General features: G+C 39.2%; 1 protein-coding gene across 23 annotated transcripts in view; it reads left to right on the top strand.

Moving 5' to 3' along the window:
* Positions 1–27,625, top strand: part of DISP1 (dispatched RND transporter family member 1) — a 174,372-nt gene that overhangs the window by 112,760 nt on the left and 33,987 nt on the right. For all 23 annotated transcript variants that reach the window (XM_054248171.2, XM_054248179.2, XM_078356460.1 and 20 more), the window contains one exon: positions 570–1,080. In XM_054248171.2, the coding sequence (XP_054104146.2) occupies positions 587–1,080 (494 nt within the window). In that variant the 5' untranslated portion in view covers positions 570–586. The remainder of the gene's footprint in view (positions 1–569; positions 1,081–27,625) is intronic.

The following is a 27,625-nucleotide window of genomic DNA, read 5'->3' as shown; positions in this document are numbered from 1 at the left end:
TTCCTGACTGGTTTTAATTTATTATTATCAGACTTGAATAACTAAGAGCAAAAATCATATATACTTGAGATTTGTCTAAGATATAAAACATTCTTAAGATTATTTAAATTATTTTAACCTTGTACAACTAATTGCCCTCAGAATGGCCCTTCATTTTTCCTGTCATTTTTCTAGAATATGCAAGCCAAACATGGTATTGTTGAAAAGTTGAAGGATGATCTTTCTATCCTCTCCCCTCTCCTATGCAAAATGGTCTAGTTCTTAACTGATTACTTGTGCATCTAGGATGGGGTGAGAAGAAAGGCACTGAAAGGAGAGGTGGGCAGGAGAAAAAGTGATCACTGGGAATAGAAGAGGGTTCTTAAGGTGCATAAAATAGCTGGAGGAAGGAAGGGGGTGCCACTGTGTTGCTGGTTCTATCACAGATGCTGCCAAATTTCCACTGCTGTCTCACAACTCTGCAGGAACCCTCGTTTTCAAAGAGCTATTTTTAAATATCATACTTGTCTTTCCTATACATTTGCCTGCCTGACTATAACTGGGGAATTTTATATGATTTTCTTTCTTAGGGTCAAGAAATTGGAGTATGGCTATGAGCAATGGAAACAATGATTTTGTGGTTCTGAGCAATAGCAGCATCACAACCGGTGCTGCTGACCTGAATCCCCTCACCCCCTGTGATGGAGACCATGCAGCCCAGCAGCTCACACCCAAAGAAGCAACAAGAACAAAAGTGAGTCCAAATGGATGCCTGCAACTTAACGGCACAGTTAAATCATCCTTACTGCCTTTAGACAACCAAAGAACGCCTCAGATGTTATCTCAATGCTGCCATCCTTGCCCATACCATCACCCTTTGACTAGCCATAGCAGTCACCAAGAGTGCCATCCCGAGGCTGGCCCTGCAGCACCCTCTGCTTTGGCCTCGTGTTGCATGCAGCCACACTCCGAGTATTCTGCATCTCTTTGTCCACATCATTCACCTGTGTATCAGACTACATGCTGTCTTCAGCCCTCTCCATCCTTCTGCCTGCATCATCCGTGGCCTGACCCTTTTCAGCATCAGCCAGCCAACATAAGGTAAGCGGCCTGAAAGGTTTACTTTTAGCGTTCAACTAATTCCACGTGAACATGACTGCTTGAGTTTATTTTTCTGAAAGGAGAGGAGAAAAATGTGGCATGGAAAAAAACCCTATGACAATGCCTATTTCATGGATTGTATGACGCCAACAAAAATGCAAATAAAATAATACAGTATATCTATTTTATCCACGGACTCCTTAGTCAAATCCTCCCTTCCCCTCTCCCTTCTGCGAACGGGTTAGGAACTCCTGCTGGACCTTGAGTTATAAAATGTAACAAAAAGCTTTATTGTTAGCAATTTCTGTTACTGTGCATGGGAAGGATGTTTATGATGAGGCGACGTAAGCGGCACTCCTTTATCTGCTCTGACTGATAGTGGTGAACGTTATGAGAAAGAAGTGGAAACCTTGCTGCTTTGTGGTGCCTTACGGCTGTCCTCGACACTTTCTATCCATGTGTTCCGGCGACTGTGTAGTACGCTGAGATCAGATCAAAGTAGCAGTTCCCTTTGTAGCACATGAAACTGCTAAATCGTAGCTTGGGACTTCTAAAAATATTTTTTGTAAAGCATTTTTAGATCTGGTAGATTGAAAAGTACTGGAAAAATGGGTAACGTTGCCAGTGCTTATTTCCATTTCAGCCCATAGTTTCTTATATAAGTGATTTTCAGCTATTTTTTCCAGGGGAAGTTAAGCTGCATTCAGTACAGGTGAGCAGTGATAATATATTTTAGAAAATACTGGGCCGGGCGCAGTGGCTCAAGCCTGTAATCCCAGCACTTTGGGAGACCGAGGCGGGTGGACCATGAGGTCAAGAGATGGAGACCATCTTGGTCAACATGGTGAAACCCCATCTCTACTAAAAATACAAAAAATTAGCTGGGCATCGTGGTGTGTGCCTGTAATCCCAGCTACTCAGGAGGCTGAGGCAGGAGAATTGCCTGAACCCAGGAGGCGGAGGTTGCGGTGAGCCGAGATTGTGCCATTGCACTCCAGCCTGGGTAACAAGAGCGAAACTCCGTCTCAAAAAAAAAAAAAGAAAGAAAATACTGAGTACTTTGTAGAAACCAAGTCTTATTTCACATTTTTAAGTAATAAAAAAAGTTTAATTAGCTAGAAAAAGAGCATTCTGTTTAAAATTAGGGTATAATTTACATACAGGGAAATGTGCAGATTTTAATCATTCGGTTTGATCGGTGTTGACAAATGTACACAAAAGTGTAATTCACACTTTGGTCTGATGTGGAACATGTGTATCACCCCAGAAGGTAAGTTCCTTCATGCCCCTTCTGTTATTCCGTCTGTCTTCACCAGAAGCAATCTCTGCTGAGTTCTATTGCTGTAGATTCGTTTTACCTGCTCCTAGAGCTTCATGTGAGTGGAATCGTACAGTGTGTGCTCTTTCGTGTTTGGCAGTTTTTGCTCAGCATGATGTTTTTGAGTTTCATCTAATTGTTGGATGTATTTGTTTTTCCATTTATTGCTGAGTAGCAATCCACTGTATGCATGCAGCAAATTCACTTTCGATTAAAGAGTCGGGAATGGGTGCTGCAGCTCACGGCTGCAGGGATTACAGAATCCCAACACTTTGGGAGGTTGAGGTGGGAGGATTGCTTGAGCCAAGGACTTCCAGGCCAGCCTGGGCAACATAGCAAGACTCTGTTTCTACAAAAAAAGTAAAAAAAAAAATATTTTAAAAAAAGAGTCAGATCCAGAAAGGGATTAAGTGATACATACTTTTCACCTTTATCAGGTTTTGAACATTGTTGAGATTATCTGGTTTCATCTTTTTAAAGAGAGGAAGAGAAACATGGTAATCAAGCAGAAAGAAAGAGTGGGAGGGGAAAAGAGGAGAGTTCTTCACACATGTTTCTGCAATTTCTGGATACATTTTCCATTTTGGATTTGAGAGTTTGAGAGTCTTTCGTTATAGGGATATGATAAATTCACCACATCTACCAAAGCCATTTCTTAGAATATTTGTCCTGACAACTGTGCTACATGACTAGTGTTAGACTCTTTCCATTTTGAATCAAACTGTGTGAACAGTTGATTTTTAAATTATCATATATATTGATGTTTCAAGTAATAAATTATATGGTTGCAAAGTATGAAATAAAATAGACATTTCTGCATTTTGAAGCTGATACCTCCTTTTGAAAAATCAGAACGTAATGAAACTATGGACAAATAACCAATTATTTCAGTGTGGAAGCTTGTGCCAAGGTTTTCAGGATTTTGATTTGGCATTTCTCAGTGACCTCATTTGAAAGCAGTGAGATCCTTGTGTACGCCTTAAGTAGAATGACATTAAAAACAAACTGATACACGGGGCTGAGCTCGTCACCACCTTTGGTGTGGGATCGTTGTTGGAACCGGAGCCTTTGCAATCACGGTGGACTGACTTCAGACTGTGTGTGACCACTGGGTGCGTAGACTTGTCCTTGCAGGATTTGCCTATGTGTTATCCGAAGAGAAAGAATGATGAAAAGCTAACTGCCTTCTGGAAAAAGAGTATGTTATTTAAAAGGGAATTGAGACCCATGGAGAAGTTGCTTGGAAGTCAAGGCTGTGGCTGCACTATACAACGTTTACATTTTAAAAGTTATGAGAGAAATAAAAGCACTTCCATACCTAATTTGAAAAACACTGACTTAAAAATTGCCACAATTGTCCATCAAGAAGAGTTGTAGAAGAAGGTAGAATAGTATGAAGGAAATTTTTTATATTTAGAATTTTATCTCAAGAATTTGAGCCTTTTGGTTATTTGTAATAGGCACAAAATGTTTCAAAGATGCCTGCAGAGGAATAGTATGTGTCCAGTTGTGTATGTTACATACTTTATCGTGCCTCAATGATTGCTCTCCTATTTTCTACATTTACGTATACAATCCACAATGTTTGCTGAATACTTACATGTGCCAGGTGCCGAGGATGTAATTCCAAACAAGTTGAGACATTCTTTTGCCTTCACAGAGCTTTAAACTAGTACGAAGGGAGACACTAAAGCAAATAGCAGCTGCAGTATTGTGGTGAGTACTATCAAGAAGGGATACACAGAGCTGAAGATGAAGGACTTACAAATGGAGAGAATTGAAGAGGCTTGTCTTTTAGACAGAGGGAACAGTTTATATAAATACTTTTATAAGGTGGTATGCGCTCAGCTGCAGCATAGGTCAATATGGCTGGACCCTAGTGGAAGAGAGAATGGTAGCAAGAGGAGAGGTATACTAGGACTAAGTCCTGAAAGCTTTTGTAAACCACATTAATGTAGTCACTAGACTTCATCCTGAGGTTAATGAGGACCCATTATAGATTTGTGATTTTTTTTGTGATTTTGTTTAGTATGATAAAATATATATAACATAAAATTTAATATTGTAGGCTGGGCGCGGTGGCTCAAGCCTGTAATCCCAGCACTTTGGGAGGCCGATGCAGGTGGATCACGAGGTCTAGAGATCGAGACCATCCTGGTCAACGAGGTGAAACCCCGTCTCTACTAAAGCTACAAAAATTAGCTGGGCATGGTGGCGCGTGCCTGTAATCCCAGCTACTCGGGAGGCTGACGCAGCAGAATTGCCTGAACCCAGGAGGCGGAGGTTGCGGTGAGCCGAGAATGCGCCATTGCACTCCAGCCTGGGTAGCAAGAGTGAAACTCTGTCTCAAAAAAAAAAAAAAAAAAAAAAATTAATATTGTAATAATCTTGAAGTCTAGAGTTTAGTGACATTACATACATCCGCAGTGTTGTACAACCACCACTACCACCTTTGTCCTGGACTGTTTCATCTTCCCAAACTGAAGCTCGATACTCATTAAATTATACTCCCCCTGCTCCTGGCAGACATCATTCTAGTTTTTGTCTCTATGAATTTGACTTCTCTATACCCCTCAAATAAGTGGAATCATACATTATTTGTCTTTTTTTTGTCTGGCTTATTTCACTCAGCATAATGTCTTCATGGTTCATTCATGCTGCAGCATGTGTCAGAATTCCCTTTCTTTTTAAGGCTCAATAATACTCCATTGTATATTTATATATTATATTTTATCAATTTATTCATTGACGGACACTTTCATCTTTGGGGCATTGTGGCTATTGTGAATAATGCTGCTATGAACTTGGGTTCTGTTCAAGTCCCTGCTTTTAGTTCTTTTGGGTATATGCCCAGACCAGAAGTAGAATTGCTGGAGCATATGGTAATTCTGTTTTTAGCTTTTTGAGGAGCTGTTTTCCGTAGTGGCTGCACCATTTTATGCCACCAGTGCAAAAAGTTCCAAGGTTTCCGGATCCTGCCAACACTTGTTATTTTATCTGACTTTTTTTTAAGAGTAGGCATCCCAACTGATGTGAGATTATAAATGTTAAAGCAGAAAACAAACACAGTAAGAAACATTTTAGGAAGTTTCATCATTTGCGTTGTGGAGAGTAGATTGAATTGGGTCAGGACTGTTGTAGATATAAAGACCACTAGAAGGCTTATTACAGTAGTTCAAGTGAGGTACTATCTCATCCTTTCCTCAACCAATAAAATATCCGTAGAAGCAAATGTACCCTTGGATAGAGCTGCTATGTATGGGAGAACAGGACAGTTTCAGAAAGTCTGTGCAGGATGCCCTTGGTAAGGAATTCTGAAAATGAAGATGTTGGACAATGCTTTCCCACCTTTCATTTTCTATACAACGCTTTCAGGAACTTACTGTAACAAAGGTTCTAGAGGTTGACCTCTAAAATATTATTCAGTTAATATTTAAGATGCATTTATGACTTCACATTACTTTAAAGGGTATCTTAAACATTGACTGCCTTAGAGTAAAATTATATAGTGATGGAAGATCCTAAGTGCTATCAATTTTTATTGCTATTTGCACCTATACCACGAATGGGCCCACCTGTTTGTATTTGAAAGTGTTTTTTAAAGTTTTTATTTGTTTATGAAGCACTTAAGCCATCGAGAATGTTTTAAAGAATCAATTAGTTAGAAAAGATAATTTTAACCTAGGCCATTTGCTACGTATAGTTGACTCTATTACATCCCCTCTTGATTCTTAAGCTCAAATAAATCTTCCTAAAAGATTAATTATATCAACCACTGTGTATTTTTTTTAATTCTTTTTTAGTCTCTCAATAAAATTAAGGCTGGGTGCAGTGGCTCACACTTGTAATCCCAGCACTTTGGGAAGCCAAGATGGGCCAATCACTTGAGGTCAAGAGTTCGAGACCAGTCTGGTCAGTAATGGTGAAACCCCATCTCTGCTAAAAATACAAAAATTGGCCAGGTGTGGTGGCACCCATCTGTAGTCCCAGCTATGGAGGCTGAGGCAGGAGAATCACTTGAACCCAGGAGGTGGAGGTTGCAGTGAGCTGGGATTGCACCACTGCACTCCAGCCTGGGAGGCAGAGGGAGGCTGTCTTTAAGTAAAGAAGGAAAAGTAAAATAAAATGGAATTAAGATGATTGCAAGGATCACACTTAATATGTCTGTTTTAATTATTGCCAAGTATTAAGTAGCTTAAATAGATTTGATTTTAAAGCTTTAGATTTCATTTTAAAGCTTCAGGCTTTTGTATTTGTAGATTCCTGTCCTTATATACATTACTCAGCCACGAATTAACGTGTCTAGTAGAGAACAATAAGGAATTTTATTTTATTTTGTTTGTTTGTTTATTTTGAGACAGTCTCTGTCGCCCACGCTGGAGTGCAGTGGCATGATCTCAGTTTACTGCAACCTCCGCCTCCCATGTTTAAGCAATTCTCCTGCCTCAGCCTTCCAAGCAGCTGGAATTAGAGGCACACACTATCATGCCCAGCTAATTTTTGTATTTTTAGTAGAGACGGGGTTTCACCATGTTAGCCAGGCAGGTCTTGAACTCCTGGCCTCAAGTGTTCTGCCCACCTCAGCCCCTCAAAGTCCTGGGATTACAGGCATGAGACACTACTCCCGGCCACAATAAGGAATTTCAAAAGGCAGACAGTAGTATCTCCTCCATGAGGCAAGACCTATACTAACAAGTCCTAAACCTAACTGATCATCTTTGGAATCACTTGGGAGTTAAAAAACAAAATAAGTAGAATAATAATAATAAGACATTTCTTTTGCAGTAGAAACGATAAATAACTCTAACAGTTGAGAAGTTGGAAGGATCCCCTGGAAGGATCCCTGTAGGTTACTGACGTTAGGGACTGAGAACAGAACATGAGTGGCCCTTGAAGGATGACTAGAAATTAATGAAGGGACTCAAGGAGGCAAAACATGGAAAGTGGAGGAAAGTCTTGAAGGGAAAACTTTCAAAAACAAAAGCCTTAAAATAATTTTTAAAACATGTAAGAAAGGGCCTGGCACGGTGGCTCACGCCTGTAATCCCAGCACTTTGGGAGGCCAAGGCTGGTGGATCACGAGGTCAAGAGATCGAGACCATCGTGGTCAACGTGGTGAAACCCCGTCTCTATTAAAAATACAAAAAAATTAGCTGGACATGGTGGCGTGTGCCTGTAATCCCAGCTACTCGGGAGGCTGAGGCAGGAGAATTGTCTGAACCCAGGAGGCAGAGGTTGCAGTGAGCCAAGATCGCGCCATTGCACTCCAGTCTGGGTAACAAGAGCAAAACTCTCTCTCAAAAAAATAAAAATAAAAATAAAAATAAAAGTAGGAAAGGTAAAGAGAACAAGATTGTGGGAACAGAGGGTCACTGTGGGTGTTGCCAGTCTACATCCCGAACACAATCCATTTGATGATGTGTTCTTTATCCTCCAGAGAGCTGGAAAATGCCTCTCAAAAAGCCAGTCACATTCCACATGTGCTAGTTGAAGCAAGTTTTGAGTTACTCATTTGGGATCCTCTTACTGCCATATTAAAGTGAAAGAGTAATGGTGTTATTGCACAATCAAAAAGATCTGCATCCAAAAATAGCACACCAGTGTTGTAATCTAAACTATGCCTGCCTTTTCATTTGGTGTTGCAAAGAAATATTCTTGATTGTAACAGAGGACTCCATAAATGACAGTTGGCAATGCTACAGACTCATTATCATGATAGGGAACCTGTGATATTTTTGGGTACCTGCCAAATGCATTTTTATTTATCCAAGGTGATTTCATAGACAGATGGCCATTTTGATTGTTTATTGTGACGCACTAGAGGAATGGAGTTAAGAATGCTTGGCATAGAGGGGACTTTAGAACCCTGGGACTAGCTTAGCCCCTTAAGGTTAACTAAATATTGTCCCAGCCACCCCCATATGTTATGACTGTATAATTTTTGTAACTTACATTTCCTTTCTTCTTTATTTCTTCATTCATTTTCTAATTTCTGACTTACTTTTCTCAGAGGTTTTCTTTTGGTTTCCCCTTAAAACATTAGTTATTTTCTGTGAAGGGGCCTCTTTTAAAATGAAAAAAAAAAGTAAGAAATGAGAATTCTTGAATTATATTAAAAAAACAAGAATTCTACCACCAGAATTCTTGTTTCTTTGTATATGCTGTATCATGACATCCAGGGGTAAAATCATAGCTCTGAGCATCATCTCCCAAAGTGTCTTATTTCGCCACTCATGGCGTATGGTGACTCACCGTTTCTCTTTTCCTTAGCCCTGTTGATTGTATTATTTTGTTAGCCAGAGAATTTAAGCCACAAATCACTCTGAACACTTCATCAACACTGGGGCATGACCCCTGAACATTCACACAGATCCCGCAGTCTCTGCTTTACCCAGATCGCCCAGAGTCCATTCAAATGCTTCTTTAAGATGTGGCAACAATGAATGGAGAAATTCAGGGTTAGTGATTCACCTACTTAGTAAGTGCTTAATAAGTGTTAGGTGCTGGAGACAGGTGGAAGCTGCAAAGTCTGGTTCCTAACTTCAGAGATGTGGGAGTAGTGTGGACAAGGTAAGACACTTAGTTTTTAGCATAGGGTGACCGTAGATAGATTGTCATCTTTGATGGGTAAGTATTTACAGAATAGCTCTTGTATTCGCTGGAGCACAGAAGTTACATACCAGTACTTTTACAGAGGCACAGGCAAGTTTTATATATTAATACAAAAAGAGAACCAGACTATATAGTTTACAAATTCATATTCTCCTCTTTTCCTCTCTTAGCATTGAAAGATTACTAATAGTGAAACAATCATTTCTCTTTACTTTTTACATAAATTATTACCTCTCTAGAATTTCTGGATAAGTGTCTTTTGCAAGAAGGAATGGCTAAACTGTATTCTTTAGACATCTGCTTTTCAATAAAGGCCAATAAAATCAAAAATTCGGTTATTTGGTTATACTGGCCACATTTTCAGTACTCGGTAGCCACATGTGGCTAGTAGCTACCATATTGGACAGCCTCGATGGAGAACGTTTCCATCATGCAGAAAGTTGTATTGAACAGAATTACCTTTCTTAGCTCTGTTAAAACAACTGAGGTCCCTTTTCAACATTCATGGCAGCAAATGAAACTTATATGATACAGAATAACAGCAGTATTTGACAGTGAATACTTTTTTTGTTGACATAATTCTACTTAGGATTTGCTTGTATTTTGTTTACTAAATAACAAAGAAATGACAAATTATCTCTTCAAAAATATGAAGGACCAAAGGTCCTGTATTAGCAAAAAAATTGTGTAACAAGTAGGCAATATCCTTCAAAATCTTCTAGAGGCCACAATTACCTTTCACAAAAGCCACTGTATATCTTTATCAGTCAAAAAGTATCATCTTGGCTGGGCACGGTGGCTCAAGCCTGTAATCCCAGCTACTCAGGAGGCTGAGGCAGGAGAATTGCTTGAACCCAGGAGGCGGAGGTTGCGGTGAGCGGAGATCGCGCCATTGCACTCCAGCCTGGGTAACAAGAGCGAAACTCCGCCTCAAAAAAAAAAAAGTATCATTTTATGTAGTTTATAGTTGCAATTGTAAGTAGATCTAATCGTTGTTACATTATACTTCATTTTTTTTCTGAATTCCCTCTCCTTTCCTCGTTGTACAACATGAAGTAGTAAGAACATCTGCGTAAAATGAGAGTAACAGTAGCTATCTTGCACTTAGCACAGTGCCTGAAACCAAGTGTTAATCTCCCTTTTGTTCTCCATTTTGGTGCTTTCACTCTCTCTTAAGTTTTGCTGTTGTTGTTGTTATTGTTGCATGCTGAGCTTAATCCTGCTGGTAATTTTTAGAAATGACGTTATTACTGAATCCTGGTTTGCATGAAGACATGATGTGTTCCTTTTCATTCTTATTTATAAATGACATATCTCACATGACCAACCTATAGGAAAGAGCAAGTGGAAAAAAATGGTCACTTTGCCTTCTGGAGGAGGAAAAGGCGTTGTTAAGAATAAATGGGGCTCTTTAGCCCCCAAAACTCAGAGCCTTTATACTTTACACTGAGTATATAATCTGATTATGATACTTGCTTTTAGAAGAAGTCTGGTAAGATTTAAATAAAAATTTGGAAAGATTTTTATTTCACTGAAACCAGGATTTATTTTGATATTCCTTAAAGTAGTCAAATTAACTTTTTAAAAAGGGATAATGTTTATAAAATTTTAAATGTTCCAGGCCTGCTTGCCAAAGGCAGTCAGCTTGGCAGTCAGACGGAATGAAGGCCTAGTTTTTAGAAGGACTTCTTTGAGAGAGTTCTTCTTTTATTATAAGTGAAGAGATTTTAGAGTATGCTGTGCCTGAAGGAATACATTGTACATTCTTTAATACATTTCAGAATGAGCCTTGGTCATTTTTTACCTTAATAATGAATGTCAGAAAACAATGCCTTCTTTATTTCATAAAATTAATAATATAATATTTTGGAATGAAGCAAATATATTCTTTAATTATCCCCTTTCCATATTAGTGCCAGTTGTTTAGCAGGTAGTATGGAGAGTAAAGGGGAAAAAAAGAAATGGTTTAGGTTTTCTCTTTTTCTTTTTGGAAAAAATTTTTTTCAAAGATTGTAAAACATTTGGCAAACAATGAGACTTAAAAAAAACATTGTTATGGATCAGTACATGTCTAATTCCAGGAAAAAGGCCCTTGTGATCTATTGCATCTTGTTTCCAAACTTAAGTGGATTGTTATTTAAAAGAATTTATAAAACTTAACATTTAAAGGACAGTTTTGATTGCTATAATATTTTGTGTTCTTTTCAGCGAAATTGACTCTACACGATTATCTTTTTTTTTTTTTTAAACACAAACCAGATATTCAACTGATTACTTGGTATTTTGGAGTTTGAAATACAGCCTAGGGCCTGGGACCCATTCACACAGTTCAATAAATATTTGTTGAATGAATGAATGATTGAAAAAAAAATTCCCAAGATACATCTTCTTTTGTAAAAAGTTAACAAAACTTAACAACAACAAAAACCTCGTGAAGTTAGATTGGTCACTGCCATCAAACAGCTTATACTCTAGAAGGTGAAGGATGATTTCAGCAAAAATAACCAAACTCTCTAAATGCCAAAATCAGGGTTTAGAGGGTCATGTGAGTCCTAAAGAGGGGCATGGAGTCATAGGAGAGCTAAGAGAAAGTGTCATGGGAGATGGGAGGGGCTTTTCAAGAATGAACAAGAGGCCCAGCCAGGCTGTCTCCCTTCTGTCATCCCAGCACTTGAAGAGGCTAAGGCAGGAGGATCATTTGAGCCCAGGAGTTAAAAACTAGCCTGGGAACACAGTGAGATCCTGTTTTTACTAAAAATACAAAAATAAAAATAAAACAAATGAACAAGCATGCAACTGCCTGAAATGTGGGAACAGGAACATGGCAATAAGTGGTGGGGGTGGGGTGTGGGGGCTCAGGAATGCAGGCAGTCCCCTTTGTCTGGAGAAGGGCCAGAGAGGGCATCACAATATACTGTAGTTAGTCCAAGAAGATTGCTTCCCTAAAATGAATTCTGAATGCTGTGTAATCATTGTGAAGCTTTTTTTTTTTTTTTTTTAACAGAGCCTCACTCTGTCACCCAGGAGGGAGTGTAGTGGTGCAGTCTCAGCTCACTGCAACCTCCGCCTCCGGGTTCATGGAATTCTCCTGCCTCAGCCTCGCGAGTAGCTGGGACTACAGACACACACCACCAGGCCCAGATAATTTTTGTATTTTATTAGGACAGGGTTTTACCATGTTGGCCAGGCTAGTCTCAAACTCCCAACTTCAAGCGATCTGCCCATCTCAAGCTCTCAAAATGCTGGCATGAGCCACAGCACTCAGCCTAAAGCATTTATTAAATACAAATAGTCTGTGATTTAGGGTTTGAGTTATGATTTTTCGCTATTACAACAGTGTGGAAACAATATGCATTCAGTAGAAACTGTACTTCAGATTTTGAATTTTGATCTTTTCCTGGGCTCAGGCCCAGTGTGCTTTCAGCTGTGTATGTAGATGGCAAGTACCCATACAACAATTCTGTTTCTCAGTTCCAGTCCAGTATTCAACAAATTGCATGAGATATTCAATACTTTAGGGGAACATGGAGAGGGGCCAGGGACAGTCTCCTGCAGGGAGAGACAGCAAGAAAATAACCTTTCTGTTTGCTGAACTCAGACCACCTCCAGGACATTTGCCAATCTCGTGTAAGTGACTGTAAAGCAGTCAGTAGATTTTAAACTGGTGGATAAATGCTCAGCTCCTAAATAAGACTTGTGTCTTTTCTTTGTTTATATGCATTTTTTGAATTTAGAAAGCAGAATAAAATGAAAGAATCTAAGAGCAAATTTGATACCTTTCTTCTATGTAAATTTGCTGAGTTAGTTTAGTGAAATCAGTTTCTTTTCCCTATTTGAATGGTATAGGATTCTAGTAGTTACCAAATACTTTGAGATTCAAGTATAATGCTTTCTACAGGAATGTAAGCAGTTTACTGTTTCCAAGCACTGTTTTGTTGTGTCTAGTGAGAAGCACGGATGGACAGTTAGTACGTTCATTCCTTCGGACCCTATTTGTGTGTCTGTGGTCACTCGGGCCTGCCCACCTCGTTTTCCTAAAACACTGCTTTCATTATGTCACTCCTCTGCTCAGAAATCTTCCAGTTTCCCCAAATTCCTTGACCTGGTATTGAAAGTTTCCCTTTGAGGGATGGAGTATGTGTTGTGCGGGAGGAAAGGGTACTTCATGGAGGAGAGTCCCCTGGCCCTGGACAGGAAGGAACAAGGTCACAGGTCTCAGTGCATATTACTGTGACGGAGTTTCTCCCCAGCACATGAGACTTTGTTTCCACTTAAACGTAATGAGGAGCTATAACAAGGTTATATATTCTGGGTGGTTTTTTTAGGTATTAGTCTAGAACTTTGGTTTTTGGTTGGTTTCTTTGTTTGTTGCTGTCAGCCATGCCATAAAGTTACCAGAAACCAAAACTACTTCATTATAAAGCAATCCCTGGTAAAGATTTATTTATTACGTATTGTTTGATTGTTGACATGTTTCTCCCTAATGCATAGGGTTAAACTCTACATTGAGCTCCAAATTATATTGATTTTTTTAAACCCTAATCTGACCTCTTTCTCCCAAAGCTTAAAATTCTGACTGAGCAACCTCAGTGTTTGGTGAGTGTTTGGGCTTGAGGACTGCAGACTTCATTCCAGTATTCCATGCTCTTAAATTAGTTAAGTTTAATAAGATTTTTCTGGCTTTCTTATGGGCTTTTCTTGGATCTCATATTAATGATTATTATTCACATCTTATTAAGAAAACTATATATCATGCTCTTATTAAGCATGTTTTGTACAGGGCTCACAGCAACAGTCTGGCATGAAAAGAGTTGGGTTTAAGGTAAGTGCTTTATAATTTAGTGTAACTTTAAGATGCAACACAGGACACAGGGGACTGTGCTTTATAACCTCCAACTAAACCATGCAAATGTAACTTCATAGGCTAAAGGAGAATGTTTCTTTTTAACCAAAGCTACTTTTCAATCATTTAAAAATATTTTTAATTAACCTGTCATCCTTTACAGATTTCTAATTGCTCTAAACTTTTTTTTTTTTTTTTTTTTTTTTTTTTTTTTTTTTTTTACTGTTGTAAAAAGCTTAAAAAGGCATTCTTAGATTCCTTTTTTGGGCTGTACATTGTACAAGAGGACCAGAGCCATGTTACATTTTAACCTTTAGAACTGCCCTTTCTTTCCTGATAAGTGGCAGATAAAAATGTGTTTAAAAATGAATTTCCCAGGCCAGGTGTGGTGGCTCACACCTGTAATCCCAGCTCTTTGGGAGGCTAAGGCAGACAGATTGCCTGAGGTCGGGAGTTCAAGACCAGCCTGGCCAACATGGTGAAACCCTGTCTCTACTAAAAATACAAAAATTAGCCAGGTGTGGCAGTGGACGCCTGTAATTCCAGCTACTCAGGAGGCTGAGGCAGGAGGATCACTTGAACCCAGGAGGTAAAGGTTGCAGTGAGCCAAGATCGTGCCACTGCGCTCCAGCCTGGGAGACAGAATAAGACACTGTCAAAATAAAAAATTAAAATTAAAATGGATTTTCCATGTCCTGCTTCTTTCACCTTTCAACAAATAGCGTAATAGTTGCCCTTTCACTAGTGATCTGCTAGGCCTTGGAACTCATCTTAAGAAGAAATAATTAATAGGAGGAAATGACACCTCAAGATCTCTCCCCCAATCCTGCCCAGTTTTGTATTACACAATCTCTTTCTTGTTAACTGAAATAACAAATAGCATCATTTCTTGCCTGCTACTTAGGGACAGAATGTAGTAAGAGAAAAGTTTCTTTTTAACCTAAGTTGGGACTGAAGCTGTTACATGAAAGTCTGATTTGTTCCAGCTTAGGTTTGTTCCAGTTTATAAGATTTTGAGTTCATATGGGATAGGCAGAGACCATGTACGTTATGCACAAAACCTATTTTTGAAGGCAGCATCACATAGAAATGCTTTCTTCAGTTTCTAATGAAGATAACTGTTCAGTAGATCCAATGAGTGTGCATTTGTGCTCTGTGGCATTTCCATCAGATAGACGTACTTATTTTTCTTTTACCAAAAAGTTTTGGTTGAGTTGGCACTGGGATTGATAAATATATGCACACAGCACATTTCTGTCATTGTTCGCTGCAGTCTTTAACACATCTTCTCAGCAATATTCTTAATGTTTCCAGGGTGAAAACTGAAAGTATTTACCCGTTGAATCTAATCAGTAGCCATTGAATGCTTAAATGGGCTTTAAAGTAGACAAAAGTAAAAGAGAGCAAAGAAATCCAAAGGCATTTGAGCAGCCACTTCAGTCATTTTGAAACACATGCTTTATTTTTTCCCTTAGACTGGCACATTCCTGTTATTTATAAAAAGCATATACATTTGTCAGTTTAAGGTGTAGATATTCATTATTGAAGGTAGAAATAGGTATATCTGAAGAGAAGTAAATTCAACATGGTTTTAAATACGATTTTGTATTGCATGATTTAGAAATTAAATATTTTAGTTTTCTTTAGTTAAACTAAGAGATTCTGTGTAAAAATTATGATTTAAAAGAAAAGCAATTCTTCATCTTTGTGAATTGTCTTTAAAATTTAGCTTATATTATAGAATATGCTTAACCAGAATATTGTAAGGTATTTAACAAGAAGAGCTAACCATTCTAAATATATGTGCACCCAGTAGAGGAGCACCCAGATTCATAAAACAAGTTCTTAGAGAACTATAAAGAGACTTAGACTCCCACACAATAATAATGGAGACTTTAACACCCCACTGTTAATATTAGATCAACAAGATAGAAAATTAGCAAGGATATTCAGGACTTGAACTCAGCTCTGGGTCAAGTGGACCTAATATACATCTACAGAACTCTCCACCCCAAATCAACAGAATATACATTCTTCTCAGTGCCCCCACATGGCACTTATTCTGAAATTGACCACATAATTGGAAGTAAAACGCTCCTCACAAAATGCAAAAGAACTGAAATCCTCACAGTCTCTCAGACTACACAGCAATCAAATTAGAACTCAGGATTCAGAAACTCACTCAAAACCACACAATGACATGGAAATTGAATAACCTGCTCCTGATTGACTCCTGGATAAATAATGAAATTAAGGCAGAAATCAAGAAGTTCTTTGAAACTCATGAGAACAGAGAGACAACATGCCAGAATCTCTGGGACACAGCTAAAGCAGTGGTAAGAGGGACATTTATAGCACTGAATGCTCACATCAGGAAGCTAGAAAGATCTCAAATCGACACCCTAGCACCACAATTGAAAGAGGTAGAGAGGCAAGTGCAGACTAATCCAAAGGCTAACAGAAGACAAGAAATAACTAAGATCAGAGCAAAATTGAAGGAGACAGACACACGAAAAACTCTCCAAAAAAATCAGTGAACACAGGAGCTGGTTTTTTGAAAGAAATTAACAAAATAGACTGCTAGCTAGACTAATAAAGAAAAGAAAGAAGACTAAAATAGACACAATAAAAAAATGATAGAGGGGATATCACTACTGACTCTACAGAAATGCAAACTACCATGAGATAATACTATAAACACATCTACGGAAATAAACTAGGAAATCTAGAAGAAATGGATAAATTCTTGGATACATACATCCTCCCAAGGCTAAACCAGGAAGAAGTCGAATCCTTGAATAGACCAGTAAGAAGTTCTGAAATTACTAAGAGGCAGTAATTAGTAGCCTACCAACCAAAAAAAAGCCCAAGACCAGACTGATTCCACAGTCGAATTCTACCAGAGGTACAAAGAGGAGAGGAGCTGGTACTATTCCTTCTGAAACTATTCCAAACAACTGAAAAGGAGGGACTCCTCCCTAACTCATTTTATGAAGCCAGCATCATCCTGTTAGCAAAACCGGGAAGAGACACAACAAAAAAAGAAAACTTCAAGCCAATATCCCTGATGAACATCAACGTGAAAATCCTCAATAAAGTACTGGCAAACCAACAGCACGTCAAAAAGCTTATCCACCACGATCAAGTCGGCTTCACTCCTGGGATGCAATGGTTCAACATACGCAAATCAATAAACGTAATCTATCACATAAACAGAACCAAAACCAAAAACCACATGATTATCTTAATAGATGCAGAAAAGGGCTTTGATAAAATTCAACATCTCTTCATGTTAAAACTCTCAATAAACTAAGTATTGATGGAACATATCTCAAAATAATAAGAGCTATTCATGACAAACCCACAGCCAATATCATACTAAATGGGCAAAAGCTGGTAGCAGTCCCTTTGAAAACCAGTACAAGACAAGGAAGCCCTCTCTCACCACTCCTATTCAACATGGTATTGGAAGTTCTGCCAGGGCAAGCAGGCAACAGATACAAATAAAGTGTATTCAAATAGGAAGAGAGGCAATCAAATTGTATCTGTTTGCAGATGATATGACTTTATATTTAGAAAACCCCATCATCTCAGCCCAGAAACTCTTTAAACTGATAAGCAACTTTAGCAAAGTCTCAGGATACAAAATCAATGTGCAGAAATCACAAGCATTTTTACACCAAGAATAGACAAGCAGAAAACCAATTCATGAATGAACTCCTGTTCACAATTGCTACAAAGAGAATAAAATATATAGGAATACAGCTAACAAGGATGTGAAGGACCTCTTGAAGGAGAACTACAAATCACTGCTCAAGGAAATAAGAGAGGATACAAACAAATGGAAAAACATTCCATCCTCATGGACAAGAAGAATCAATATCACGAAAATGGCCATACTGGCCAAAGTAATTTATAGATTCAGTGCTATTCCTATAAAACTACCATTGACATTCTTCAAAGAATTAGAAAAAGCTACCTTAAATTTCATATGGAATCAAAGAAGACCCCGTATAGCCAAGACAATCCTAAGCAAAAAGAACAAAGCTGGAGGCATCATGCTACCTTACTTCAAACTATACTACAAGGCTACAGTAACCAAAACAACATGGTACTGGTACCAAAACAGAAATATACACCAATAGAACAGAACAGAGACCCCAGAAATAACACTACGCATCTATAATCATCGGATCTTCAACTAATCTGACAAAAACAAGCAATGGGGAAAAGATCTTCTATTCGATAAATGATGCTGGGAAAACTGGCTAGCCATGTGTAGAACACTGAAACTGAACCCCTTCCTTACTCCTTATACAAAACTTAACTCAAAATGGATTAAAAATGTAAATGTAAAACCCAAAACCATGAAGACTCTAGAAGAAAACCTAGGAGGCCAGGTGCAGTGGCTCATGCCTATAATCCCAACACTTTGGGAGGCCGAGGCAGCTGGATCACATGAGGTCAGGAGTTTGAGACTAGCCTGACCAATGTGATGAAACCCCATCTCTACTAAAAATGCAAAAATTAGCTGAATGTGGTTGTGGGTGCCTGTAGTCCTCAGCTACTCAGGAGGCTGAGACAGGAGAATTACTTAAATCCAGGAAGCAGAGGTTGCAATGAGCTGAGATCATGCTACTGCACTCCAGCCTGGGCGACAGAGAGACTCCATCTCAAAAAAAAACCTAGGCAATACCATTCATAACATAGGTGAAGACTTCATGATGAAAACACCAAAAGCAATTACAACAAAAGCCAAAATTGGCAAATAGAATCTAGTGAAACTAACATGCTTCTGCACAGCAAAAGAAACTATCATTAAACAGGCAACCTACAGAATGGGAGAAAATTATTGCAATCTACCCATCTGACAAAGGGCTAATATCCAGAATCTAAAAGGAACTTAAACAAATTCACAAGAAAAAAACCATCAAAGAATGGGCAAAGGATATGAACATGGTTCTCAAAAGAAGAAAGTAATGCAGCTATGAAACACAGGAAAAAAAGCTCCACATCACTGATTATCAGAGAAATGCAAATCAAAACCACAATGAAATACTGTCTCACGCCAGTCAGAATGGAGATTATTAAAAAGTCAAGAAACAGTAGATGCTGGCGAGGCTGTGGAGAAATAGCAACACTTTAATACTCCCACTGTTTGTGGGAGTATAAATTAGTTCAACCATGGTGGAAGACAGTATGGCGATTCCTCAAGGATCTAGAAGCAGAAATACCATTTGACCCAGCAATCCCATTACTAGGTATATACCCAAAGGAATATAAATCATTCTGCTGTAAAGACACATGCTCATGTTTGTTTATTGCAGCACTGTTTACAATAGCACAGTCATGGAATCAAACCAAATGCCCATCAGTGATAGACTGGATAAAGAAGATGTGATACATATACATACACCATGGAATGGTGTAGGCAGCCATCGAAAGGAACAAGATCATGTCTTTTGCAGAGACATAGATAAAGCTGGAAGCCATTATCCTCAACGAACTAACACAGGAACAGAAAACCAAACACCACGTGTTTTCACCAATAAGTGGGAGTTGAACAATGAGAACACATGGACACAGGGAGGATAACAACACACACCAGGACATATTGAGAGTTGGGGATGTGAAGGGAAGGAACTTAGATGCAATAGATGCAGCAAATGACCATGGCACACATATACCTATGTAAAAAACTTGCATGTTCTGCATATGTATCCTGGAACTTAAAGTAAATTTTAAAAAAGGAAAAAAAAAAAAAAAAAACAGTTTAAAGCTTTGTGAAACTCAAAAGAATTCTTCTCATTTACAAATTAATTTGGGTATTGTCTCTTTTAGGTCCTCTGTCTAAATAAAATTATCTTGAATAAAAAAAAAAAAGAGCCAGGCACAGTGGCTCACACCTGTAATCTTAGCACTTTGGGAGGCCGAGGTGGGTGGATCACGAGGTCAGTAGTTCAGACCACCCTGGCCAATATGGTGAAACCCCATCCCTACTAAAAATACAAAAATGGCAGGCACCTGTAATCTCAGATACTTGGGAGCCTGAGGCAGGTGAATCACTTGAACCCGGAGGCGGTAGTTGCAGTGAGCCAAGATCGTGCCATTGCACTCCAGCCTGGGCGACAGAGTGAGACCCCGTCTCAAACAAACAAACCGTGTTTGGAAGATTAATTAAAAAGTTAATAGTAAGTTATAGAACCTGGAATACGTTTCCAAGTGTGTCTGATTTGAAGCCTCCTTCTTACCACTCGATGCTGTGCAAACACTAGAGAATGAAATATTTTTTGTGTTTTCTTACTATAATTTTTTTTAGTTTCAGTAGTGGTTTGAGAAACAGTTATCAAGCGTTTACTATGTAGTAAGTGCTGTGCAAGTTCAGTCTTGAGATCGCAGAACTGAAACCACACAGATCACACAAATAATCATGAGGGCATAAGTGATGTGCCAAAGGCTGCCCTCGTCATCTTTAGATCATAGAAGCAGCGTATTCAGTGCTGCCTTGCACAGAACCCGAGGAAGAATTCCACCTAATTTCTCCAGCCCGTTTATATCATGTTGTACTCAAACACTTTACCTGGTGCAGGATACGCAGTGAGTTTTTCAGTGGGTTCTCGGAAATGCTAGTAGTAATCGCAGAAATTATTTGCAATTAGTTTAGATGTTAAAGCGCTGTGCTGTCATCTCCAGGAATGTTGATGCCTTTGCTCCAGCTCCCAGGCTAAAAAGCACTGCTTGCTGGAAGAAATGGAAACTATGCAGACTTTACCTCTTCTGATTTCACGCTTCTGTCATAACTTCGTCCTCATGGCTAACTCCCAAGCACTCTTCTTTCAGTAGCTTTGTTTCAAGTGTTTTTCTATCTCTTGTTGACTCAAATCATAGTTTACTCTCTAAACTCCCATACTTGGGCAGCAGCACCTTCTGCTTTATGAAAATAATAGAAATATTTGCTACAGTACAGCCTAGTGGTTAAGAATGTAGGCGCTCTAGTAGGCTGCCTGGGTTTGAATCCTGCCTCTTTATGTGGATTTGGGTGACTTATTTAACCTCTCTTTAGTTCTCCATCTATAAAATCTATGCCCACCGGGCCGGGCGCGGTGGCTCATGCCTGTAATCCCAGCACTTTGGGAGGCCAAGGCAGGTAGATCACGAGGTCAAGAGATCGAGACCATCCTGGTCAACATGGTGAAACCCCGTCTCTACCAAAAATACAAAAATTAGCCGGGCATGGTGGTGCATGCCTGTAATCCCAGCTACTCAGGAGGCTGAGGCAGGAGAATTGCCTGAACCCAGGAGGCGGAGGTTGCGGTGAGCCGAGATGGCGCCATTGCACTCCAGTCTGGGTAACAACAGTGAAACTCTGTCTCAAAAAAAAAAAAAAAAAACTATGCCTACCTCATAGGGTTATTTTAAGAATTTTAAAATGTTTTAGTGTATGTCACGTGCTTAGGGCAGTGTTTGGCGCATAGTCAAGCCTGCAAATGTTGACTGTTGTTATTTTAAATGTATTAGTATGCTTAATACCTTGACTTCAGATGGTCCTTTTCTTCCTGGTACGTTGCAGTCTAGCTTCTGTCATCATTGCAGTACCAGGTCAGTGACACCTTTGACAAACTCACTTGATTTCTTCTCCTGTTTAGTTCGAGAGCATGCAATCCCTGTTTACCACCTCTTAAATAATTTTTAAATAGTTTTCTTTCTTTTTCATTCCATGATCTTATGCTTTTTTTTGAGATGGAGTCTCTCTGTGTTTTCCAGGCTGGAGTGCAGTGGCGGTATCTTGGCTCACAGCAACCTCTGCCTCCCAGGTTCAAGCAGTTCTCTGCCTCAGCTTCCCTAATAGCTGGAATTACAGGCACTCACCACCACACCCAGCTAATTTTTTTTTTTTGTATTTTCAGTAAAGATGGGCTTTCACAATTTTGGCCAGGCTTGTTTTGATCTCCTGACCTGGTGATGCACCCACCTGGGCCTCCCAAAGTTCTGGGATTACAGGCATGAGTCACCATGCCCGGCCTGCTTTTCTTTCTTTTTATTCTGTGTACTGTGACCATTTCTGCCCTCTTTCACAATTAACAGAGCCTCCTCTTCTACTATTTTACATTACTGTGATTTCCATAATATCACTGTTTTTTTCTTACCCCCATCAGCTTTTTAAAATTTCAGATCTTTATTTCTTGTCTCTATTCATCACTATTATGGTTATTTTTATATTCACAATAGCCTGTGGAAGAGCTTTATTTAAATATTCTATTAATCCAGAACAATATAATGAGACCCCATCTCTTAAAAAAAAAATTAGCTGGGCATGGTAGTGCATGCCTGTGGTGCCAACTACTTGGGAGGCTGAGCAGGGAGGATCACTTGAGCCTATGAGGTTGAGGCTGCAGTAAGCCCAGATTGGGCCACTGCACTCCTAGGAAACAGAGCAAGATCCTGTCTCTAAATAAATAAATGGATGGATGGATGATGGATGGAAGGATGGACAGAGAGATGGATAGATACATAGATATATAGAGATACTCTGTCAAACCAAAGTATAAGAGTTATGTAATTTTTACACTGAAACATTTCTTTGTTAATTACACCTAAGTAAGCATAGCTGGATATTGTTGACTCAGGCAAGAACTCAAACTTGGAAAGAAACTAAAATGTGGGGAGGCAGAATAGTATGGATTTAAAAGATAATAGCCCAGGAAAAGTAACATAATGACAAATTACGGTGCCAGTGGTTTTGCTGCTCTTCAGAGGCCTTGTATAGGTTATTTAAGATCTGTACTTTATAAGTCATTGGAAAAGGTTATTTCTGAAACTTCAGGAGAAAAAAATTAATTAAATCTCATTTAGGAGTCACTCATTAGTAGGATTAAAACATTACTAGGACTTCATTTTTATGTATTTTTATAAACTTGAGTTAACCTGAATTTTACCTATGTAAGGTTTTGCTTAAACTTTTATCTTTGGATGTCTTTAAAGGGCGATTCTTTAGGCAAAACTAATCTGTGGTGATAAAAGCCTGAACGTTGATTGCCTCTGGGGACAGGGTGTGATTATTGAGTGGGAAGAGGCACAGGTGAGCCTTTGGGGTGCTGGGAGAAGGTGTATCTCATGATCTGAGTGGTGGTTACATAGATGTGTACATATGTAAAAATGCATCAAACTCTAACAGTTTAACTTAGTGCCTTTCACTGAAGACTTGAGTGAAATCAGAATGGTTTAAAAGAATGACATGAGGGATTTAAGAAATCCCCTGACCACCAAGCTTAAAACTTCCTTCAGTTTCTTGGCCAGTCTATATATATTGGACGGCAGGGACAATACTATTCATTTCAGTATTCCTGGTATGGTGTAGGAGAAAGGATATGCGTAGTTGGAGGAAGAGGGAGATGATTTCCCTTCAGGTCTACTCTTACTAGAGTTTCTGAACAAACCCAGTTCCACTCCGAGTTGCCACCTCACCATCTTCAAATCAAAGGGGAATAGATATATGTGTAGAAATATTCCCCTTGATTTGAAGATGGCAACATTAAGCAGCGTTTTGATTTCCGAATCTGAGAAGTGGAGTCCTTTGCGGCACGATCATAGCCTCGCACCTGTCTTCCCTTACGTGCTTTCCCAGTGGCATCTCTGTAAGCCTCTCATCTTCCTATTTTAGTACTTAAGAGTAGAAATTTTATCTTTCATTTTTTACTGTTCAAAAAGTACCTAGTGAATTGAAATTTTTAGGGTGGAGAAGAGATGGCAAAAGGAATGACTTAATAATGCTGAGAAAATAAAGGGCTGTCCTTAGGTAACCCTTCTTAAGAAAGGTACTTCCAACTCTCTGTCAGAGATGGTATGCCAGAAGCAAGCCAAGATTATAGAAAGATTTAAGTTTTCCATATGAAAGAGCCAGATTTAAGCCAGGAAGAAGGAATAGAAAGAGTGATTTCACCATTTATGACAAGAGAGAGCCCTTGGATTCTACATATATAAGCCTTTTTCCTCCAAAATACTTCAGCCTATGACGTAAGTCGGGTTCCGGGAAAACTTAGTGAGCTCAGTTGATTTGGCATTGAATGTGAGTTTGCTTTGTCAGAAAGATCTGTATGCACAAGGAAAGCATATGGGAGTCTTGGTGTTTGTGCACTTGCCCTGTTATGAAGTAGTTCTGGAACTGAAAGGCTTTTGAAGGCCGCTTCAGGATCTTAGTTCTAGACTGTAATTTAGCATGTGCTTACCATGGAGAATTCAAGTTCTTATGTTTTTTTTGGGGCCCATTTAATGCTCTAGTCTTTCGCTGACTGGAATTGTTTTCAACCTATAGATGCAAGAATAACACTGTAAACCCATTCTCGGAAAGAGAATTAGGATTTCCTAAATGTATTCTGCCCTGGGACTTGCCTATTTTGAAGCCAAAATAAGACAATGTGATTCTTCGAAAAGAATTGGTAGACACATCAATGGATACACTAGGACAAATGAAACAGACCACATAGTACATATAAACTTAGGCAGGTGGATCACGAGGTCAAGAGATCGAGACCATCCTGGTCAACATGGTGAAACCCCGTCTCTACTAAAAATACAAAAAAAATTAGCTGGCCATGGTGGCGCGTGCCTGTAATCCCAGCTACTCAGGAGGCTGAGGCAGGAGAATTGCCTGAACCCAGGAGGCGGAGGTTGCGGTGAGCCGAGATCGCGCCATTGCACTCCAGCCTGGGTAACAAGAGCGAAACTCCGTCTCAAAAAAAAAAAAAAAAAAAAAAAAAAACTTTCATAAAGTAAAACCACTTGATAACTCAGTGGGCTCCTGACTTCCACTTAGTTCCCATTCTCAAATGGGGTCAGACTAAAATTCTCTTCTTCCAAAAGCGAAGAAACCACATGCTACTCCCCTTCAGGAAATGAGGAAACAAAATAGATTCCCATTTCCCATTATTCTCCTGGCCCAGCTTCCCAAAACCTGGCTGACAAAATGGGCACCAATTAACTGAGAGATTTCTGTAACCACTGTTGTAGTTCTAGAAAGACCATTCGAATCAACATTCATCCCCACTGTTAATTAAACCTCAGTGAACAACTGTTACTAGATGGCATGAAACTATGTAGCCTGTACCAAGACCAGTTTGGATGGTTCCGCCACACTCTGGAAATTCGGTCCCATAGCTGCACAAGCGTGCCATGATTAGCTATTATTCTCACAATATTGGGTGCTGCATATTTTGTGAAAATTAATTTTTAGATTCTATTTTCCCCTTAAAACAGAGTTTTGGCTGGGCATGGTGGCTCACGCCTGTAATCCTAGCACTTTGGGAGGCTGAGGCAGGTGGATCACCTGAGGTCAGGAGTTCGAGACCAGCCTGGCCACTCCGTCTCTACTAAAAATACAAAATTAGCTGGACACCATGTTGCATGCCTGTAATTCCAGCTGCTTAGGAGGCTGGGGCAGCAGAATTGCTTGAACCTGGGAGGTGGAGATTGCAGTGAGCCAAGATTGCACCATTGCACGCCAGCCTGGGTGACAAGAGTAAAACTCTACCTCAAAAAAAAAAAAAAGTTACCAAATATGACAGATTGAAGCAGCAGACAGTAATAGAGCTGACCTAGATTATTAAGTAAGTGAAACTGGGAAAAACTAACATCTGGATCAAGGATGACTCTTTAATTGTGAAAGCAGTCATAGAAATTACAAAGAAAAATTACAAGTATGGAAAAAATTGTAATGCCTATGCGAAAATCATCTTTAAAAACACCACAAACTGTCGGGTGGGGTGGCTCATGCCTGTAATCCCAGCACTTTGGGAGGCCAAGGTGGGTGGATCACAAGATCAAGAGATCGCGACCATCCTGGCCAACATGGTGAAACCCTGTGTCTACTAAAAATACAAAAATTAGCTGGGTCTAATGGCACATGCCTGTAATCCCAGCTACTAGGGAGGCGGAGGCAGGAGAATTGCTTGAACCAGGGACTCAGAGGTTACAGTGAGCCGAGATCGCGCCACTGCACTCCAGCCTGGATGACAGAGTGAGACTCCCTCTCAAGAAAAGAAAAAACAAATACCACAAACTAGGAAAAATGTTTTCCACAATTGTGGATGTTTCCTAGCTTTAATTCAAGACTTATAAGTAAATGAGAAACAAGTTGAAATCTAATGTAGTAGTATGGTTACGATTGTGTGATGCATAAGTAATGGCAAATATAATGGAATATTATATGGCAACTAAAAATCATGTTTTCAGAAGATTTTAATTACACAGAAGATGCTAATCCAAAGTGATAATACCTTGTGCATCTAATAGGATCCTAATTTTGTTTATATTCAATTTCTATATTTAGGCAAAAAGGAGAAAATATTCAGAGAAAATAGATCACAAAGAGTTACAATGTTTTATCTGTGTAGTGAGAATATGGGTGACTTTTTTCATTTGTAATTATCTGCATTTTTTTTATACTTCAAGAAAATGAATGTGTTTGTTTTATAATCAGAAAACAAAACCAACATTAAAACAGAAAATATATTCCTCATTAAAGCTTTCCTCTTCCTTTAAAAATTAAATATTTTAGAATGGACAAAACATTAAGTGAAAAAGCCTACCATAGGAAAAATTTTTAGAATGAAAAAAGAGGGTGCACATTGCCTTTCTGAGAGAGTAAATTAGAAACTCAGGAAAAGTACTTTAGGAAGTTTTTAAATAGCCCTTTAACATCAGCGGTCTTTTATGTTTGCTCTTCTGATGAAACCCACTCGATTGGTAAACTAGATGATCCTGAGCAGGTGCTCATCAACATGAGCATCTTTAGTAACCTGGCACTATTTCCTACAGTGTGACATGTGCCAACACGGATGCGTTACTGGTGTCACCCCGTTCATCAGTCTCCACCTTAATCTAAAGCAGACAGATGGGGAATTCTGCCCTGTCCTCCTAGCAAGCATTTTTGAGCACTTTTTAAAAAGCCATTTATCTAGTCATTTAAAAAGTCTGTCCCTAGCCCTTCATTTAAAGAGCCAGCGTTATTTTTTCAAAGCATTTTAAAATACTAGTTCTTGCCTACCTTATGAGGGGGATCATTTTTATTGCCTGTTCACCTGAAATATTTTTTTTTCTTTTTTTTTTGAGACGGAGTTTCGCTCTCGTTACCCAGGCTGGAGTGCAATGGCGCAATCTCGGCTCACCGCAACCTCCGCCTCCCGGGCTCAGGCAATTCTCCGGCCTCACCCTCCCGAGTAGCTGGGATTACAGGCACGCGCCACCGTGACCAGCTAATTTTTTGTATTTTTAGTAGAGACAGGGTTTCACCGTGTTGACCAGGAGACCAGGATGGTCTCGATCTCTTGACCTCGTGATCCACCCTCCTCGGCCTCCCAAAGTGTCACCTGAAATATTTTAACATAGAATTTTGATTAAAGGAACCTGGCTCACCAGTTTTAGCCATGCCAGAGTGTTGAAATACTTCCCAGGAGACTAAAATACGTGGTGACTTGAATTATCTAAAATTCCACAGGAAAATACAATCGAATTTCACAGCAGGAAAGGACCTTAGAAATAATTTAATCCAACTCTCCTTATTTTACAAAGGAGATTGGAGCCAAAGAGGTTAAAACCCAAGATTAACACCCAGTTTGAAACAGGTCCTCTGATTTCTCATTGCGGTCTAAGAAAAATACATTATTCTTAGAATTTGTTCCTAAAAGTTGTCACATAGTATTTGGGTGTCACTGGCATATATAATAGATCCTGGAGTTGCAAACAGAATCTATACCGTGACAAACTAAATACAATGC

Source organism: Callithrix jacchus, chromosome 19 (assembly GCF_049354715.1).
Source record: "Callithrix jacchus isolate 240 chromosome 19, calJac240_pri, whole genome shotgun sequence".
Classification (NCBI taxonomy): domain Eukaryota; kingdom Metazoa; phylum Chordata; class Mammalia; order Primates; family Cebidae; genus Callithrix; species Callithrix jacchus.
This window is presented reverse-complemented; position numbering and strand designations above follow the sequence as displayed.